The following is a 19,862-nucleotide window of genomic DNA, read 5'->3' as shown; positions in this document are numbered from 1 at the left end:
GTGTGTGTGTGTGTGTGTGTGCGTGTGTGTGTGTGTGTGTGTGTGTGTGGAATCATAGTCCTCAATATTAAAAGTATTCTTTTTTCTTCAAATCCATTTAGCAAGATTTTGCAGATTTTGCTTTAGGTTCAGGTTTACAGTTCAAATCACAGATGGCCAAGTTGGTTTTAAGAATAACTTTTATGTATAAGCATATGTTGACCTTTGTCCAATAGGCGTCAAAATAACATCTCTATGTGTTTTTTCTATTTCTAAAGATGCTTTTATTCTTGTAGCCTACCTATTTAAAAAATATTCTTTAGCAGACACAGGTATTGGTTTTGAAATACACATTTTCCGCTTTTGATTAGTAGCGATCACGTACTCACATGATTCTTGCTGTTTTGAGTTTGTACCCTTATGGTTGAATGCACTTATTGGATATTGCTTTGGATAAAAACAGCAGCCAAATGATATTTAATGTATTTTACCAACAGTATATTTTTCCGTACACTTTTCTGCCTTGTTAAAGTATGTTTTAGTTTTTCAGACACAATAAAATATGATGTAAGTATAGTATATAGCGTAAATACTACAAAAAGGCTCCAGGAGGGTTAGATTTGTGATGTGTACCCATGATATTTATCCATGTGAAATCCTATTTCAGCTGGACAATCACCTTACAGGACAATTCAAGCTACATTATACAATGTCCCTTTCTCTCTGTGCCCTTCAATCAGACCCACATTCACAGAGGCCGTGTGTAGAAAGACATTTTCCCCCAGTGTGCTGAAAGATTAATGTTCAAGGGTTCCTATGATTTCTGTATTTCAGGGTTACAAACCACCACTGGTGTGCGTGCCCTGGCAGCAGTAATTAAAGAGTGGTTAAGCAGGACGGTCTGAGGCATCGAACACCGTAGCACACTGAATTTTGAATAGAAAGAATGGAATAAATGAATTTTTCCCCTCTGCAAGCCATCAATTATAAATAACTCCATCCCCTCTGAGGAAGAATACCTGTTTAAATAGACGCTGTGATTATTCAACACCCTCGGGCTCTTTGTCATGTGTTGTTTTTTCAGAGTCTGTGAGCATGTGTGTGTGTGTGTTCTGGTGTTTCTCATTCTTCCTGCAGATATCTCGAATAACAATCGACGAAAAACAGTAAAAAGTGGAGCTTTGTGTCTGAAAAAGTTTCTTTTATGCTCTTAAAGTGGCTCCGTGCATATTACTGTGCATGGAAATGTTTTAATCCATTGTCTCACTTGAGCTTTGTTTGCCTCCCTGGTTTGCTGGCACACAGGAAGCTGTGTGAAATAGAGGAAAAGTTGTTATTTTTATTTCTCTGCTTGCCCTTGGGAGCTACAAAACAATTCTTCAACTGTGAAGCAAACCTGGAATACAAATACAGAGAGGAACTTCACTAAGCATGTTGGAGCGACGACCGACCTAAACTTAACTTTCTGGTTAAATGGTAGAACTTGTTGGCAGCCAGCCTGGACTCAAACAAATCACGACCGTATACTTGGACACGTTTGAAAATGCTAAATATTAATACTGACAGAGAAGCATCAGTCTGTTTATAGGTCTTGAGGATAACTACTGTATATGTATAGGTAGTTATCTGTATTCTGTATAGGTAGTTATCTGTATTCTGTTGCTCCCGAGGGACCTTTGTGAAACCTGACAATTTTTTGGGGTAATGTAAGAAAGACCATATCTCTGGTTCAGAATGAATCGATTTTGATCATAAAAACATTGTCTGTTATGAGTCTGACAGTTTTACAGGACTGCAATACTAAGTCCATGGAGTACTGATTTATAGGTATTTCAAAACGTTTACTGACACTGTATTTTATCTGTTTTCGACACTCTTGCAATACAATATCCACAGAGGCCTGATCCGTGTTTTTCAAGGTTTTGCTCAGACGCTCGCTGCACATGGTCAAAGGTGAGAATAAATTATCACCTTGGTAGAATTTTGAAGAAGGGGACCGCATTCTTACTCAAATCAAACCACGAGTGCACCTCAGGATGTGAGCTCTAGCCAGAACAGGTTTCAATCAGCTGAGAGCTCAATTGGGTATGAGCAAAATTCATTGCTCTGCAGATTAAGAGATGAAAGTGATGTGATATAAGAGTCTATTTGGCGCTTAGAGCCATTGTGATGTCATCAAGGTTGAAAGGGGGTGTGGCTGCACACTATAGGAAACCCCCCCGGGCGTCTTGACACTGTGGCTTATGGGATCTAGGGATGAGATGCTTGGACTCGACTGGGCTTGACTGGGGTTCTGGATATGGAGACTGACGGTGATTGAAGAAGAGGAGGGTCGCAGCAAATCCCTGGAATGACAGCCGAGAACGAGGAGAACAGATTTAAAGTTTGATAGCAACAACATGATTGGCTGATTGAGATCGTGGCAGGAGTCTGATTGGATTACCGAAAACACCCAACAGCCAGCGGATTAAAAGAGTCGGGGAGAATGAAAAGGAGAAAGTCTTCCTTATTGAACTCTCCCTCAGCTTCAGTCGTATGATTCTCTTTCATATATTCATTCATGATCTTTATTTATTTCTAGTGCTTTTCCAGTCTTTATGACCACTTATAGCTCTTTACAGTACAGTTTTGTCATTGACGCAAACAGTGCATCTATGTGCAGCACTTTCTCTTTCAGACATCACTCACACACTGAAAGCACAGCCAACATGATCAATCAAATTTTATTTGTAGAGCCTATATTAACAAATCTAAATTTGCCTCATCGGGCTTAACAAGGTTCAGCATCCTCTGCCCATAACACTCAAATAGGATGAGGAAAAACTACCACCTTTCCACCTTTTAACAGGGGGGAAATAAAAACGCAGAAAACTTGAAAAGTCGCAAGTGAGGGACAGAATTGCAATGTGTGATGACAGTCATTCAGAGGTCAAGCATTCATGACGTGAAGGGTGTGTTATTAATTCTAATAATATTCATTAAGTTTGTTTATGTCCACCAGAAAAAGAGCCTTTCGTGCAATAAAAAAAGTGATCCCATCTTATTCTTCATCCATGCACATATGCACACATGCACATATACAATGGGCTCCAGACATTGGCCCCCCAATGTAAGTGTGAAGTATTAGAAACGGACTCACGTTTACAGCAGATTTGCTTTCACAATGTTCTGCAATCAGTTGGGAGAATATGAATTCTTGATCAGACAAATTGTTAAATCTTTTTTGTTGTTAAAACATCCAACAAATAATACATACCCACCCTCTCCGAGCGTGAAAACCTGTGTTCTGCTGCGGCTGATTTAAATTCATGCACTGTGCGTGTTACATACGAGCGAACCACGCAGCATTCAGGATGGAGAACAGAGGTTTTAAGCTCCTCTGATGTCTCTCCTTGTTCTGCCAGGGGCTTTCTGAGAGGCATCTCAAATATTCACAAACATCCATCAATGCCTGAAAGGGTCAGACTCGCCACGGACACATGCAATCACTCTCATACACACTTGCAGGGAAAACACACAAACATAGCACACACATTCAACAGACTTATTTTCTTGCTGCTGGAATTGTCTTTAATCACAGTTTTACTGTTGTGTCCTTCTCAGAGGCCCGTTGAGGTGAGATTCAGAGGCAGCCTGTGTGTCTTTCTATGTGTGGGACCACCACTACTCAGTGTCCTCATGATAAATATATTCTTAGTTCTTTATCTCTGTGTGACACAGAAACATAGACATTTTCTACGCAAGAGTGTGTGGTTGAGGTTTCCTGTCGGTGCTTTCGTGTGGGGGAGGACCCTGCAGAATCAAATAATACATGCAGGATGTCTGTTTCACTCGGTTGTGCACAGTATCACTTTATAATTTCCCATTAGTGTGTACTGACGAGTGGGACAGAGGGATAATGAGTGTAGTCCAAAAAAAACTAATCAATGCTAATCATGGTCGTGTTGAGACAGATTGTCTGGACAGGGGTTTCTATCCTTAACTGAAACAAATGTGTGACGCTGAAAGAGTCTGCAGTTCGTGGGCGAGAAGTATAACGGTCTCTTTTCCTGTTTGTTTGCCCGACCTCTTCTCACTCTGTCTCTGGTGAATACGGCCGATGGCGCCTGCTAACTGCCATTACCATGACCTCATTCATTAACCTGGCATTTAAGGAGAGGGGGAACTTTTTAAAGCTGCACACAAACACACACATTTGCACATAGAAACACATACAGTGACAACACAGTGGGGCATGGGGGGGGGAGGGGTTGTTTGCATCAGACATACAAGCTGTCCCTTCACACGCACATATTTGCACACAAACATGCATGACACACATTTTAACCATGTTTTCCCATCAGTCTTGAGCTGAAATCCAGATATTTGCCTGAAATATTCTGATGGGGTTGCTTGTGAGAACGCATCTTTTCCGGAACTACTCCTGCCGGGCCCTTAAATAAAATGTCAGAATGAGCCACTGTGAGAATGGAGCAGGAAAATATCTGGAAAATTCACAGCAAGCGAGTGGTTCATGACGGTTCAAACATGATTCAAGAACTTTTGACGTTAAGGGATGATGCCCCGTGTCGATGTCCTGTAAACAAAAACAAGTGATTTGCACAGTGCAATTTATACGTTCTATCCTACCTCCTGCTTTCTCTACTCAGACACCACCCATCTTTGAACATCTGACGCAAACAATCTCCTGCTGCATTGTTCAGATGTGAAAGGATCCAATTTTCCAGACATTTTTATGTCTGAAAACATATACAGACCGACTCCTGGCAATTCTGGCACTCTGCAGGCCTTTGTTCTACCATTAAAAATGTCTTCGGCCTATAATCAAATTCTGCTCCATTAAGGAAGAACGAGAAAGAGAGACAAGACAGAGAAAGAGGTAGAGACAAAGGGAGGAATAATAGCAAATTAGCTTGCATGATATCAATGGTTCCTTTATGAAGAACAGACCAAAAATACCTACTGGTTACATGCAGGCACATGGGTAGAAAACAAGGCTATAATCACTGAGGCCTTCACTTAACTGACAGCTTGACAGTTGAAACCTCAATAAACCATTACAAACTGTATGTTATAGGATGTATTACATTATAATTTGACGATTCTTCCATGGTACTACCCAATTGATGGCATGGCACCAACACCAGTCATTAGGACACCACAGACACACTGACCTACTGTTTTTGCCATAGTGAAGAGTAGTGGTGTAAACAGCAACTCCTGCTGGCGAACAGGATAATTAAAGCCCTTCCTCACCACACGTGCATCACTACTGCCTCCCTCTCCCCATGTCTAATCAACTCTGCTTTGAAAACCCTGTAAAATGAACAATCAGCCCTTATAAACAGCACATGCATCACTCCCTGGCAGAGCAGAGCCAATGACACTGTGACTACTAATCAGAGCCGTACTCTGAATTTAAGGCCAGAGCTGATAAAAGCCTGAGAACATGTGTTTGTTACATTCGTGATCAATCCGGAAGCTTTATCAATTTTCCTCATGTATTTGAAGTGTATTGTTGATTGTATTTCCAAGTCACCAGTCGGAAACTGACAGTTGAGTCTGTGAGTCACCAGATATGTTCAAGGGCATAAATAAAGGAACTAGACAGGGTTTTGTTTTTCTAAGTGTTAAATTTATTTCACACATACACCACACACACACCGACACACCGACACCGACACACACACACACACACACACACACACACACACACACACACAGACATTGGCTTAACCTTAAACACAGAGAGAGAAACATTCCTCCTGTATAGAGACTCTTCAACAAGGATATTTGCTTTGGTGTTTGTTGTATGAAGGAAACAAAAGCAAATTAAGAAGCAAGTACTGTAGTTTAAGGAGAATGATTAAGCACAAGAGGAATAAGGGGAAAAAGCTCTACAATATAATTAAATATGAAGAAATAGAAAACAAAATGTTTATAAAAGTATGTACAATATGAAAATATGTGCCAGTGGCAGTTGGTGTAAGCTGGTACAATTAATGTCCATTTAGGGGTCAGTGTCACTGACGGTTTAGTTTACATTTATGTGCTCGTCTTGGTTTAGCTCATACACACCTATGTACAATTCCTTTATTCTGCACTGAGAAACATAAGATTGAAAGAATTGTTCTCACGACCTGGTCATGCATCATGTTGTGATTTGACGGCAGGGTTTCCTCACACACTCATTCGGAGGACCACAATTCATTTCCCAGGTTTGGATTGGACGGAGTTGTGTCAAGGCTACTGTGACTTTGTCTGCTAAATAATGGCCAGCACGGGCGGAACAGAGCCAACCAGGATCTGGAGCTCAGCCACCTTAACGTGCCTCCTGGATCGAGGAGGCACGTCTCCTCAAATCAAGCTAAAGTATGTTCTGTTATGGGTTGAACATGAGAAAGAGCTTTGGCAGAGCAGCATGTGAAATAACTGTTTGGTGTTAGTTCACAGTGTAGATCAAATGGCAGTGTTTTCCTGCAGCTGCAACATCTCAATTCATCACATGATTGACTAAAATCAGCAGGAAAAATGATTTCCAACGTTCCTAATTTATTGCAAAAGACAGAGCACAATTATAATTTCTACAGGACTTAATTATGTCTGACGTACAGCTCTGAGCTTGGTCTAACAGAAACTAACCACTTCCTTTTCTCTGTGCCTCCTCCACAAACACTGATAAAGTCTGTGAAGCTCCAGTCTGTCTCTCTCTCTGTCTAATTGCCGCCATGTTCCACTTGACCCAAGCTGCTCTGCTCGCTGTTCATCTCGTAGTTATGTGTCCGGTCCTCGCAGGTACGTCGGAAGTTTATGTTTTAGATTCATATTTTTCTGCAGATGTAATTTACACATTTCATTTCATACTGACTGATTTTCTCCTTTACCTGTCAGAGATTTTACAGTTTTTTCCAGATGACCACAGAGATATACTGGTGTCCAGCGGAGACTCTGTCACGTTCACTTGCAACACAACCACAAACAGAACATCACAAATCAACTGGACCAAAGGCAAATTTTTTTTTTCTCACTCTGTGTCACTCAATAAGACTGTTTCAAATGTCACCTCTGACAGAGTGAGAATAGACGTTGACTTTCCTTCAAAGCTGAAAATTTCTAATGCTCAGCATGAAGACTCAGGACTATATCAATGTGGGGTGACTGACAGAAAAGGTGCATGGAGTAACAGGTGGAATTTAACCGTGGCTGAGACACCTCCAGGTAAGCAGGGCACCGGGCGTAGTGCAAGTCAAGGTTCACACTGTCCTGCTACCTGCATAAATACACTTTCTTTTCTTGCAGAAGTCCTGTCGTGGTATTTTCTATACACAATTCTACGAGGAGTTGTGTTGCTCCTCTTTGGCATCACTGCAGCTGTTTGCCTCCACAGGTGAGTTACAGCTTTTAACTGTTAGATTTTGATGAAACTAAATAATTATGGATGGATCTGTTCAGTTGTAGAGCAGTTACCAGCTCTGGGAACTAAGACTGGTTTGACTGTAAAGCTCAATCACAGATAATTCATTTAAAGGGTCATTACCTCCAGGGACGTCCTGTCATCTAGGTTTTTTATATCCAGGTTTTTCTATAAAAGTTCAAGTGAACATTATTTGTGCTGCTTATAGTGTTGGTTGGTTAAATACTGAACGGACCTTGTGTTTAGATGTTTTTTATCAGTTGAATGGCACTCAACATTTTTATTTGGAGCAAATTGCATACACTCAGATATTAGTCCCCTAAATATGCATGATTTCCCCCATCAAGATCCACACAGACGGCCTATTTCGCAAAGAAATTGAAAAGATTTCACATTTGTCCGGATCTGCGCCAAAATATAACCGGTTCTTTCTCGGCCCATGTTGCATCCTTCCATTAAGTTTTGTGGAAATCTGTTTGGTAGTTTTTGTGTAATCCTGCTGACAAACAAACAAATAAACAGACTGGTGTAAACATAACCTCCATTTTATTTTATTTATATATATATATATATATAAAGTAGATGATGGATAAAGTAAAAATAAAGTTTTTGAATATTTAAAAAGTCTTTCCAAAACTGTGATCACCACAATGTTTCACTCATCTGCACAAGGTGCATTAACCCAGTATGGCTCTACGTTCATGGCAGTTTAACCAGTTGTACAAGCAGCTGCAGGTCATTTCCTGACCTTGAGGTTTGCTTTGTCCTGGGGTCAAGATATTTGTTGACCCCAGTATTGTTGACCCCAGTCAATATTTGTTGACCCCTTTGTATAAACACAAAGTGCTGCCAATGGAAATCATCTCAGGACCACATCTAGCACTGTGGTCATGTTCAGTCTGTTATTTGTGGCAACCTGAGGCCCGATGCAGGATGTAACGTCAGGTTTAACTCTGGGTTATCAGAAAAACGAAGCCTGCTTCACTTCTTATCAGAGAAAATAACCATGATCACCTGCACCTCTTATCTGCTCCGGAGCAGGATGAGTTCAATCCCAACTGAATTCACAGGAGAGTAAGAAATAATGAAGAGCAGAATATATTTTATAGATGAGTAGAACTGTTTTGCTGATCCAGACCTTTCATGTGTCCACTCTGGTTTTACAACAAAATAATGAGTCACATGAAATAAATATATGATGAAAAATATAGCTTTATCTAAATATAAGAGTTATTTGTTTCTGACAGGATTCATGACAGTGTTGATGCTTTTATTATTATTCCATCACTGCTGTTTACAAGTTTGGGATGAAAATAGCAGATTAGAAATAAACCCTCTGATGACTTTTATTAGAAAAAATATTGTTTGTTTATCATCAGACAATAAAACACAAATACTCACTAAGAAAGAAACTCAATAAAATTCCTGAACTCATTTACAGAATAACATTATCTGGACTTTAACAATCAGAAATTATTTCAGCTGTTTACTTTCTTACATTTTGCCGTAGCTGAATTTACCTGCAGATATCAGCGTTCACATATTAAGTACTTTACTACGATGCTCTCGTAATTAACGACTGTTACATATGAACTCTGGCAGCTGCTGGTAGGAAAAACACTGAGTGAGTCAGTGGGATCTGTTGCACAGGTTTCCCAGGACGAGCCAATGTAAGGAACCGTGAGGCCAGATAACGAGAAATAAAATCTGGGGTATGTAGTACTTGGTTCAGAGGCCTGTACTATGAACCAAGTAAAGCAGTAAATCATCAGATCGAGGTGAAACTACAGAAATGTTGTTGTTTTTGTTTGAGAAATTATGGAAATTGATAGTCAACTGTCAAAAGGTTGTCCTGTGGCACTCAGTAGAACACAAACATCGCTAAGGCCCGACTTTCCCTCGAGTTCAATCAAGCCGCACTAAATTTGACAAACTCATAAATATCAGTCCCCTACATTTACCTGATTCATTTCATCAAGATGCATGAATTATTCCCTGGGAAATAAATGTAAATGTTGAAAAATGCCCTATGTTAAAGAAAGTGGACAAAAGAATCCTGCATCACTGCTAAAATTGAAACGGTTCTTTCTTGGTTCATCCTTTCACCAAGTTTTGTGGAAATACGTTCAGTAGTTTTTGAGTAATCCTGCTGACAATAAAAAACAACAACAGTCAAATGGACAGGGGTCCATAACGTCCTTGGCAGACGTAATAATTTACCTGTAGCACCTGGAATGTGATGGTTATCATCACAGGTCATTGCTTTACTTTTACAGAAAACTCAGGACCAGGACATCAAATCAGGACCCAGTCCAGAGCCAGCTTCATCTTCAGTCAGGAGGAGAGGTCAGAGGAACTTTATTTTCATCGTCACACGGTCACATTTCCTGTCTTTTCTTTCCCGGAGAAATGATTGAACTTTGCTTTGACGTGTTGTCTCTGCAGGTGGTCATCCCTCAAGCTCAGGCGGGCCCAGACAGAAGGACAAATAACAAGCACAGGAGTCAGTACAGGGAAAGGCTCAACTCAATCTATGGTGTCTACTGAGTTAACAGGAAATTCAACAGAAACACGAGACAGTTATTTCAACTTCAAACCAGGTGCCACAAGTGAGGACAGCTGGTGTGAAACATCAACACAATGAAACCAGTGCATTCACTTTTATGATAGATTCTTGATTGTACTCTGTGTATAGTTATGTTTTCATATTTGATGGTTTAATGCACTCTGAGGTCACTGAGGAAAGTGGTTTTCAGTGTTTGTTGTTCATGGCAATAAAGTTAAGGACACTCAAAAGGCTTTGACTGAAAGTCGGTGGCCTCTAGTGTTCTGAAAAGGAATTGAATGTGGTTGTTTCTATCAAACTATTTTATGCTTCAAAGACCAATGCCAGGTCAAGTTTGAAATATGTATTCATCTTCATTCCATTCATTTAAAACAGATGTATTGTCTAATCATGCAGGCAAGGTAAACTGAATATAATAATAATAATAATAATATTCATGACTTTATTTGTATAGCGCTTTTCAAAACAGCCGTTGCATAGTGCTTCACACAGAGGACAAATAAAAACAAGAAAACAAAACATCCGAAACAACAAGTAAAATAATTAAATTATTTAAAATCAGAGAGCACAAATTATGTAATATAAACATATACAATACTACAACATCATTGAAAATCAAAAAGGATAAAAGAAACATAATAATGCATACAAATTCTCAAGTAAGAGCCATTAAATAGAGATACGTTTTCAGAGACCCTCGTACAGAGAAAGGTTATTTTTAACTTAACAGATCAAGTTAAGGTAAAAGTGTACAATTGTCCTGTGATTAAAACAGTTATCTTTCTTCTCATGAGCATCAGACAGTGTTTGTCACACTGTGAAACCACACTGAGCAGGAGAGTCACACTTTGTAAGCATCTTGCACATATGTGGTTTTCCAAAGGGTCATTACCTCCAGGGATGTCCTGTCATCTAGGTTTTTTATGTCCAGGTATTTCTATAAAAGTTCAAGTGAACATTATTTGTGCTGCTTATAGTGTTGGTTGGTTTACTACTGAACGGACTTTGTGTTTAGATTTACTACTTTATTTTACTTCTACTACTTTACTACTATACATTTGTATTTTGAGCAAATTGCACACATTCGTAAATATTAGTCCTCTAAATATGTGATTTTTTCCCCAATCAAGATGCAGTACTTCTACTACTGCTCCCGTGCCACTAATAGTAAATATGTGTTTCACTCTAGATCAAACTCGTTCCCAATAAACAGCATCAACTTGATCTCAACTGGTGTCACTGTCTTATCAAAAAATTGTATCTCTTTTATCACAATTTTACTCCTGCAGAATATGCAGGGCCGGGACCTCAAACAAGAGACGCTGTGACCACAGGACTCTGACTTTTACCCGGTTTCATGTTAAGTTGGGAGGAGAGGTAAGAAAGATTCTGTTCTCACTCAAACTTTCATCTTCTCGTGTCTCACTTGGCATTTTTTTTAAGTCTCTACACTTTCCTGCCAATCTGTTTGGATTCTGATCTATTCTTCTTTTCAGCACCTACAGGGGGCGCTTCCTCCTCAACCCCAAAGTTGTGCAGAATACAGACTAATTACAAGCGGTGGTCAATATGAACCAATAGACCCAGTTCAATGGCCTCTACTTGACTGAGAGGTATGAAGATCACATTACAGCTGAATAAGAATACAGAGAGATTTTGTACAGATATCACAAGAGAGATGACATTTTGTTTATGATGATGTATAAAAATAAATGAATCCACAAAATGTTCACAGAGGCCAAGCTTAATGAGATATGTATATATATGTATATAGATATGTATATATATATATGTTGTAAAAAATATCCTAAAGCAATGTTTCACATTATTCTATGGTAACCAGGCAGCTCATGTCAGCTTTCTGTAGCTGGGCATGTGACCATTACATGCATGATATACAATATTTCTACTCTGATATTCTGACATTACTGACAATAATCCATCAATTAATTTACCTTCCATTATGCTACAAACTGTTTATTCTAATCAATGCTGTAAATACCCTTATCTTACTGATGTTCTCCATTACACGTGGCATCTACTGCACTTCCATTCGTCCTGGGAGAGGGATCCCTCACATGTGGCTCTCTCTGAGGTTTCTACCTTCTTTTTCCCCTGTTCAGTGTTTTATTTTTTATTTTTACTTACTCTTGTTGAGGGTTAAGGGCAGAGGATTTTACACCTTGTTAAAGCCCTATGAAACAAATTATGATTTGTGAATATGGGCTATACAAATAAAATTTGATTGATTGATGTAAAATATACTTGATGTTGAGATGTGTTCAGGCTTCTGTTTGGTTGTTTGTTCTGTTTTTGTTTGTTTTGCTTTGGTTCCTTTTTTGGCAAGCACCCGAGAGGAACACTGCAAAAAAGAAATCATGTATTGATAGAGTTTGACAAATATAATGAACAAAGATGGGAATTGTTATCACGAAAAGCTAAATATTACTTGAGAAAATGTGTTAGGAAATACATCAAGGAATTTACATTTGCTTCTAATGAACTACTTAAGCAAAACAAGACTGAAGAAAATAATAATACAATTTTTGTTTAGTTTTGTTTGCTGCCAAGCTACTGCTCCCACTCCAGTCCAGAAGGTGGCGATAATGCACCTATGAGCTAAAACAACCAAGAAACCCCACAAACAGAAGAACAGTCATTGAGGAGCAAAGTAGAGGGTGCAGCAGTACAGAGAAATGAATGAAGGGACCACATATGCTGAGGCTGTTAATAAAGTTACTAAATGTGGTGAAGTAGAGGAAATGAGGAGGAATGAAGGGGGAGGCTCCACTCCAGTAACACGTGTAACAGAAGACTCAATGGAGGTAAACAAGTTTCATTTCCTGACCTTTATAATTCAGATGTGGTTAGAGATGTGGTGAAAACTGCTGAGAGGGTTCTTGGAATTGAAGAGGTTGAGCCATCAACACTTTACAGACGTGTGTTTTCTAGAGAAGGGAAAGGTAAAAACAGGTGGAGGCCGAACAGAGGAAGATGATGATACTTATCCTCCAGTGGAATGCCAGGAGTCTGGTGGCCAATGGGCAAGAGTTTAAACAATGTGTAGATGCCTTTAAAGAAAAACCAGGGTTAATATGTGTACAAGAGACGTGGCTGAAACCTAATCTTAATTTTGGATTACCGGGATATGTTTGTCTGCTCAAAGATCGTAATACTTCAGGGGGAGGATGTGCAGTATTTGTGAGGGAGGGAATTCAATACAGGAGGGTAAATGTGCTATCAGAGCTTGAGTGTGTTGTGATAGAAATACGGAGCTCAACAGGAAGATTTTCAGAAATAAATTATTACAACCCCTTGTCTCCAGTTGGATATAGAAAAAATTGATGAAATAATGTCTCAAGTGCTGTCCCCAGTGGTCCCCAGTGGTCCCCAGTGGTGTTTGATGAAGTGGGAGATGGATTTGGTAGATCCCTGTATGCGGATGACGGAGCCATATGGGAGAGAGGTCGCAATGTTAGATATTTGATGAAACCGATGCAGGGTGCTATGGATAAGGTGCAGGCTCGGGCTGATAAGTGGGGTTTCAGATTGTCTGTATCAAAGACAAAACATGTGATTTTTGGCAGGAAAAAGAATGTAGATATCCAGGGACTCAAATCGGATGGAGAACCCCTTGAAAGAGTCAAGGTCTTTAAGTTTTTAGGTGTATGGTTGGATGAAAAACTGACATATAGAGAACATGGTGGGGAAAATGATTATTAAGTGTGAGAAAGTTATAAATAGTATGAGGTGCTTGACTGGGTGCTTCTGGGGGGCAGTCAGAAATGTAATGCTGATGAGCTATAGGGCTATGATCAGAGCACATTTTGATTATGGGTGCTTGGCGTATGGTTCAGCATCAAAATCTACTCTGGCAAAGTTGGATGTTGTTCAGGATTTGAGACTGTGTATAGGAGCAATCCGTTCAACGCCGGTCTCTGCACTGCTGGTGGAAGCAGGGGAGGCTCCACTGAGGCTGCAGCAAGGGTGGGATGGAGACATCAGAGGAAGAAAGCTATATAACATCCAAGCATCAGTTAAACCTGTCAATAACATATCCATGCCTCGAATAGATGAAATCAAATCGACGAGGTTAAGGCTCGGGCATTGTGGACTAGCAAGTGGGTTGGTGCTTATTGGAAAACACAGAGATGGAAACTGTGACAACTGTGGAGTCCTGGAGTCTGTCCAACATATTCTGATGTATTTTCCACTCTATGCCAAAGAAAGGAGGGAGCTTTTTATAGGATTAGGCAAACTGGGTACTGAAACTTTCTCTGTAAAAACACTGCTTGGTGATGGGATGTACAAGAAGGAGAGAGCTGGGGAAGTCTTGCACTTCCTGAAAATTACAAATTTATATCGCATAAACTGCAGTGATGATTCCCTACCGGTGGGTGGCAGACTAGTGCCTAGTCTGCCGGAAAGAAGAAGAAGAAGAAGAAGAAGACTGTCGGGGGGGGGAGCAGAAGTGGAGTAATGTAAAGTTTTATGAACCTCCAAGCATCGTCTTCTCTCCCCGTCGGTCTTCTGTATCATCGAGCTCAGAAATGAATGGATAAATGGAGGAACTCAACAACATGTGGCTCATGTTATTGTTCCTCCTGAACGCGAACACACAGACAAACGGTAAGATGCTCCTCTTTAATATTCTGCATGAGGAGAGAGGGGACCACACTGGAGGCTCCAGGAAAACACGTCATGATAATAGGCTAGTTAAGCTAATAATAATAATAATAATAATACTTATAATAATGGGAGTTAGTTGACAGAATAATAATATTAACAGGCACACAGGTAAAGTTTTCTGTAAGAATCACACGTCCTGAGAAAAGACGGTTACTCACAGGAAGTAAAGACAAAATTATTTTTTATTGAAAATAGAAACGGTGAAATAATATAATAATCGTGGAGAAAATCTTGTATAAGTGGAGTGCTTTCCACATCGTATTTAGCTCTGATGATCATATTTATATTTGTATGATATCTGTATTTACTTCGAATGATCATAATTATATTTGTATCATAATTATATTTACTTCTAATGATGGAATTTATTTGTGTTTCGTTCTGATGATGAGATTTATATTCATTATATTTGTAGTTTAAGGATCAATAAGGGTACAGATAATTAATAAAGGTACAGTTTATAGTTATCACTACATTTGCATAATCAAATGTTACATTGCATCTTGGAATGTATATAGTTTTTAGTACTGTATTTGACTTTTTATTTAAATATTAAGCTCTTTCTACTTTGCTTTTATTTCACTTATTGCTCTGCTGAGCTGACCTGTTTCTTCTCATCCAACATCTTCATTGTACTGTTGCTCCTGTGCTAACTTGCACATGACAAATACAATTATAGAAACTTGAAAAGAAAATCAAAACGGTATTGGTTAGTGGCCATCTGTAAAGAATAAGTGTCAGAAGGAAGTCAAATAGGCATCTCATCCTCTTTGGAGATTAGCAGCTGCTTATAATGAATCTTAAGGGAGTGTCGTTGAAGCTTTCAGCCAATCAGGGGGAGTTGTTTGGTAACAGCAGGTTTCCAAGTGCTGCAGCTGGAGGAGAAAAACTGTAACCGCTTTGTGTTAAGACCAGCAAGCATCACGTTATGTCAACACTGCACAGAGACACATGAAGTCAAACACACACCAGTCACCAGGCATATACTAAACGCATGGTGACTCCTATTTAACAACTCACAGTGCGAGTAAACAGGAAATTTGGGGGTAATTTATACTAACTGTATTTACCTTGTCATATACAGACATAAATATAAACATTTTGTTTTGTCATAAGCAGACATGCATGCAAACATTTCTAATACAAATTTTTTAAATTACATTTTTGACTTAATCCATTTGTGAGTCGAACTTTAATGGATTCTTTCATTGAACGACAAAAAACATGAATGTTGAATGAAATAAATGTATTCCCTATGACACCCCCCCCCACAAAAAAAAAGAAAGTCCCATTTAAATGTAGAATGAAAGCATTTAGTCAAGCTTCTCAAGCCTCTGGTATTCATTTGACGCATTTGATCATGTCGGGTTGAGAGAGGTAAAACACAAATCCATTAATTCTGTCAATTTGGTTAACAATAGCTAGCTACATCCTTCTCAAAGAAACACAGTGTGTGCTGCATTCCATACATCTTTAAAATAGAGTTTTGAATGACGCTTTTATTGCTCAGCCTTTAATTTGCGGTAATTACTTTTACTTTCGATAAGTCGCCCAACTCTTGCTTTTTTGATGGACCCCAACAGCCGCGAGTAATCGAGGTGATGGTGTACTTTTGTGTGGACATACATACATCCTACTCTCACTGCTGTAGAAAGTTAGCCTACTGTATACAAATAAGCTTGGTATTAAAATGAACATGGCTTCAGTGTAACAAGTAATCAATATGCTAGGTAATGACAAAGACGTTCAAAAACAACAGAAAGTCATAGTTTTACGTTTCTGGCAGACAATCTAGCTGCATCCAGGGTCCAGCTGAGCTAGGCTTTTTACCTCTGTTTGTGCTTTCAAATAGTCTGATAGGTTTTATGCCTTTTACAGCTCTCCAGGTGATTGGAGGAAACCAGACTGTGGTGCAAGGACGTACAGTTACATTCCCCTGCAAACTTCTTGACACCACAGAGACCCTCACCCAGATTTCATGGCAGAGGACGACCAGAGTTAAGACAAATAATGATTTTTTGACGGTTCTGGAACCAAATGGACGCGAGTATATCAATGGACGCGATGATCGAATTAAGTTTATTGGGAGCTTCAATGAGCTTAATGGATCTTTTCAGATATCCAATGTCTCATTGCTGGATGAAGGCATCTACACTTGCATCTTCACTTTGTTCCCCAGTGGAAGTCACAACACATATATACATCTGGATGTGCTCGGTAAAATTTAAATTTGGTTAAAAAATCTTTTGTGTGAATGAGAGAAGATTCCCTTCTTGGGCATGTTAACCTTTTGTGTCTGATAACTCTTTTAGTGCCTCCTGTCATACGTGTGAAGGATAACCTTCCTACTTTGGCTGATAAAGAAGTTTGCATTGCCACCTGCACGGCTGCTGGTTCCAAGCCTCTGGCAAACGTGAGCTGGCTCACAGGTAGCTTAGCAGAAAACTTGAGGGCAACAGCCAACTCCACGCATCATGACAATGGTATGACTACCACAGTCAGCTACCTGTTTGGAGTACCTACCATGGGAATCAACCAACAGGTGGTCCAGTGTGTCATCACCAGTCCAGCCCTGTCGAAAGAGACAGAGATGCCCTTTACTATACAAGTTTACTGTGAGTATACAAACACTCCTCTACCTCAGTTTCTGATGAGGCTTATTTCTCATTCACAACAACAATTCTTTTTGAAAGATTACAGTTTTCCTAATGGTTAATTATATTAAAGGCCCTGCACACTCAAAGGTGTTTTAAAGCGCTGCTCTCATGTTGAAGGTGGTTGAATCTGTGCTGCGGATTACAGGACACCTTGCACCCCATTGGTAAACACTGTTGCCTGTTTTAAAATCATAATTACAAACTTGTTGGTGTTTGCCTCAGTAGTACAGTCTCAATATGTCCCTGCTGTTCTTGACTTATTGTGTTGAATAATGGCCAGGAAAGTTTTATTTTTCATTATGATCTCGCAGTGAAGTTGACCTTTTGATATTTGGATATAAAATATAATCCCTTTATCATTTTACCCATGACGCATTAGTGTAACAATTATTGTGTCGATTGTTTGCTCTTTCTCCACATTCTCTCCGCTCTACAGCATTCCCTCTTTAGCAGGCGAATTCTGTCATTTTTCCATGACATTAGTTTAGTCTATGATTTATTTTTGGATGTCTCTGGTGCCACACTGCCGAGTTAATATGATTAACTTTTTCATGGATTGATTTAAAATCCTTAGAGAGAGCTTTTGGAAGTGCTTAAGTACAGAACTCGGCAGCTGAGGATGAACTTAGATAGCGTCTCCTAACGAGGCATTGGGTACCATTTTGTTCTTGTACCATCTATGGTCACATCAAAAAACAAACAAGGACAGACATGAGAAATACAAGCTTTAAAAATGTTTTTAATGAAAACCTTTTGTATATACACTACAGTTCAAAAGTTTGGGGTCACTTAGAAATTTCCTTATTTTTCAAAGAAAAGCACTGTTTTTTTCAATGAAGATAACATTAAATTAATCAGAAATACACTCTATACATTGTTAATGTGGTAAATGACTATTCTAGGTGGAAACGTCTGGTTTTTAATGAAATATCTACATAGGTGTATAGAGGCCCATTTCCAGCAACTATCACTCCAGTGTTCTAATGGTACATTGTGTTTGCTAATCGCCTTAGAAGACTAATGGATGATTAGAAAACCCTTGAAAACCCTTGTGCAATTATGTTAGCACAGCTGAAAACTGTTTTGCTGGTGAGAGAAGCTATAAAACTGGCCTTCCTTTGAGCTAGTTGAGTATCTGGAGCATCACATTTGTGGGTTCGATTATACTCTCAAAATGGCCAGAAAAAGAGAACTTTCATGTGAAACTCGCCAGTCTATTCTTGTTCTTAGAAATGAAGGTTATTCCATGCGAGAAATTGTGAAGAAACTGAAAATTTCCCACAACGGTGTCTACTACTCCCTTCAGAGAACAGCACAAACGGGCTCTAACCAGAGTAGAAAGAGAAGTGGGAGGCCCCGGTGCACAACTCAGCAAGAAGACAAGTATATTAGAGTCTCTAGTTTGAGAAATAGACGCCTCACAGGTCCTCAACTGGCAGCTTCTTTAAATGGTACCCGCAAAATGCCAGAGTCATCGTCTACAGTGAAGAGGCGACTCAGGGCGCTGGCCTTCTAGGCAGAGTGGCAAAAAAAAGCCATATCTGAGACTGGCCAATAAAAGAAAAAGATTGATATGGGCAAAAGAACACAGACATTGGACAGAGGAAGATTAGAAAAAGTGTTATGGACAGACGAATCAAAGTTTGAGGTGTTTGGATCACACAGAAGAACATTTGTGAGATGCAGAACAGGTGAAAAGATGCTGGAAGAGTGCCTGACGCCATCTGTCAAGCATGGTGGAGGTAATGTGATGGTCTGGGGCTGCTTTGGTGCTGGTAAAGTGGGAGATTTGTACAAGGTAAAAGGGATTTTAAATAAGGAAGGCTATCACTCCATTTTGCAACGCCATGCCATACCCTGTGGACAGCGCATGATTGGAGCCAATTTCCTCCTACAACAGGACAATGACCCAAAACACCTCCAAATTATGCAAGAACTATTAGGGAAGAAGCAGGCAGCTGGTATGCTGTCTGTAATGGAGTGGCCAGCGCAGTCACCAGATCTCAACCCCATTGAGCTGTTGTGGGAGCAGCTTGACTGTATGGTATGCAAGAAGTGCCCATCAAGCCAATCCAACTTGTGGGAGGTGCTTCAGGAAGTGTGGGGTGAAATTTCTACAGATTACCTCAACAAATTAACAGCTAGAATGCCAAAGGTCTGCAATGCTGTAATTGCTGCAAATGGAGCATTCTTGTGAAAGCAAAGTTTGAAGAACAAAATTAATATTTCAAATAAAAATCATTATTTCTAACCTTGTCAATGTCTTGACTATATTTTCTATTCATTTTGCAACTCATTTGATAAATAAAAGTGTGAGTTTTCATGGAAAACACGAAATTGTCTGGGTGACCCCAAACTTTTGAACGGTAGTGTACATGTATCAATTGCAGCACCCAAAGGATTTTTGAACAGTTTAACAACAGTTAGGAAGCTAAGCTAATCCTTTATTTGTCCCACAACAGTATAATCAGTGAGTTATCATGGTTTAGCAAGATCATGAATGACACAATGGACCTCTGTAAAGACTAACACTGAGCTGTGCCAAGTTGCAACCAAA

General features: G+C 39.5%; 2 protein-coding genes across 4 annotated transcripts in view; both read left to right on the top strand.

The window, feature by feature from the left end:
- Positions 1-6,642: 6,642 nt before the first annotated feature.
- LOC118120113 lies at positions 6,643-11,932 on the top strand. Of its 2 annotated transcripts, XR_007034796.1 has the most exons (7): positions 6,643-6,774; positions 6,871-7,197; positions 7,279-7,366; positions 9,670-9,739; positions 9,839-10,002; positions 11,249-11,336; positions 11,456-11,932. XR_007034796.1 is itself a non-coding variant. In XM_047342650.1 (5 exons), the coding sequence occupies exons 1-5, from the start codon at positions 6,708-6,710 to the stop codon at positions 9,938-9,940; spliced, it is 654 nt and encodes a 217-aa protein (XP_047198606.1). In that variant the 5' UTR covers positions 6,649-6,707; the 3' UTR covers positions 9,941-10,230. The 2 variants fall into 2 exon arrangements, 1 of the variants encoding a protein (XP_047198606.1); XM_047342650.1 differs by lacking the exons at positions 11,249-11,336; positions 11,456-11,932 and having other exon boundaries at positions 6,649-6,774; positions 9,839-10,230.
- Positions 11,933-12,608: 676 nt separating this feature from the next.
- si:ch211-214p13.3 (nectin-4) overlaps positions 12,609-19,862 on the top strand; it is a 54,397-nt gene continuing 47,143 nt past the window's right edge. For both annotated transcript variants that reach the window (XM_047342526.1, XM_035174996.2), the window contains exon 1: positions 12,609-12,784. The gene's annotated coding sequence lies outside the window, so the exon portion shown is untranslated. The remainder of the gene's footprint in view (positions 12,785-19,862) is intronic.

Source organism: Hippoglossus stenolepis, chromosome 13 (assembly GCF_022539355.2).
Source record: "Hippoglossus stenolepis isolate QCI-W04-F060 chromosome 13, HSTE1.2, whole genome shotgun sequence".
Classification (NCBI taxonomy): domain Eukaryota; kingdom Metazoa; phylum Chordata; class Actinopteri; order Pleuronectiformes; family Pleuronectidae; genus Hippoglossus; species Hippoglossus stenolepis.
This window is presented reverse-complemented; position numbering and strand designations above follow the sequence as displayed.

Excerpts from the sequence above, each read along its gene's own strand:
- LOC118120113 (XM_047342650.1), top strand. The coding sequence starts at position 6,708 with ATGTTCCACTTGACCCAAGCTGCTCTGCTCGCTGTTCATCTCGTAGTT. Across the intron at positions 7,367-9,669 it reads GCAGCTGTTTGCCTCCACAG|AAAACTCAGGACCAGGACAT; the intron begins GTGAGTTACAGC and ends TTACTTTTACAG. Across the intron at positions 9,740-9,838 it reads ATCTTCAGTCAGGAGGAGAG|GTGGTCATCCCTCAAGCTCA; the intron begins GTCAGAGGAACT and ends TTGTCTCTGCAG.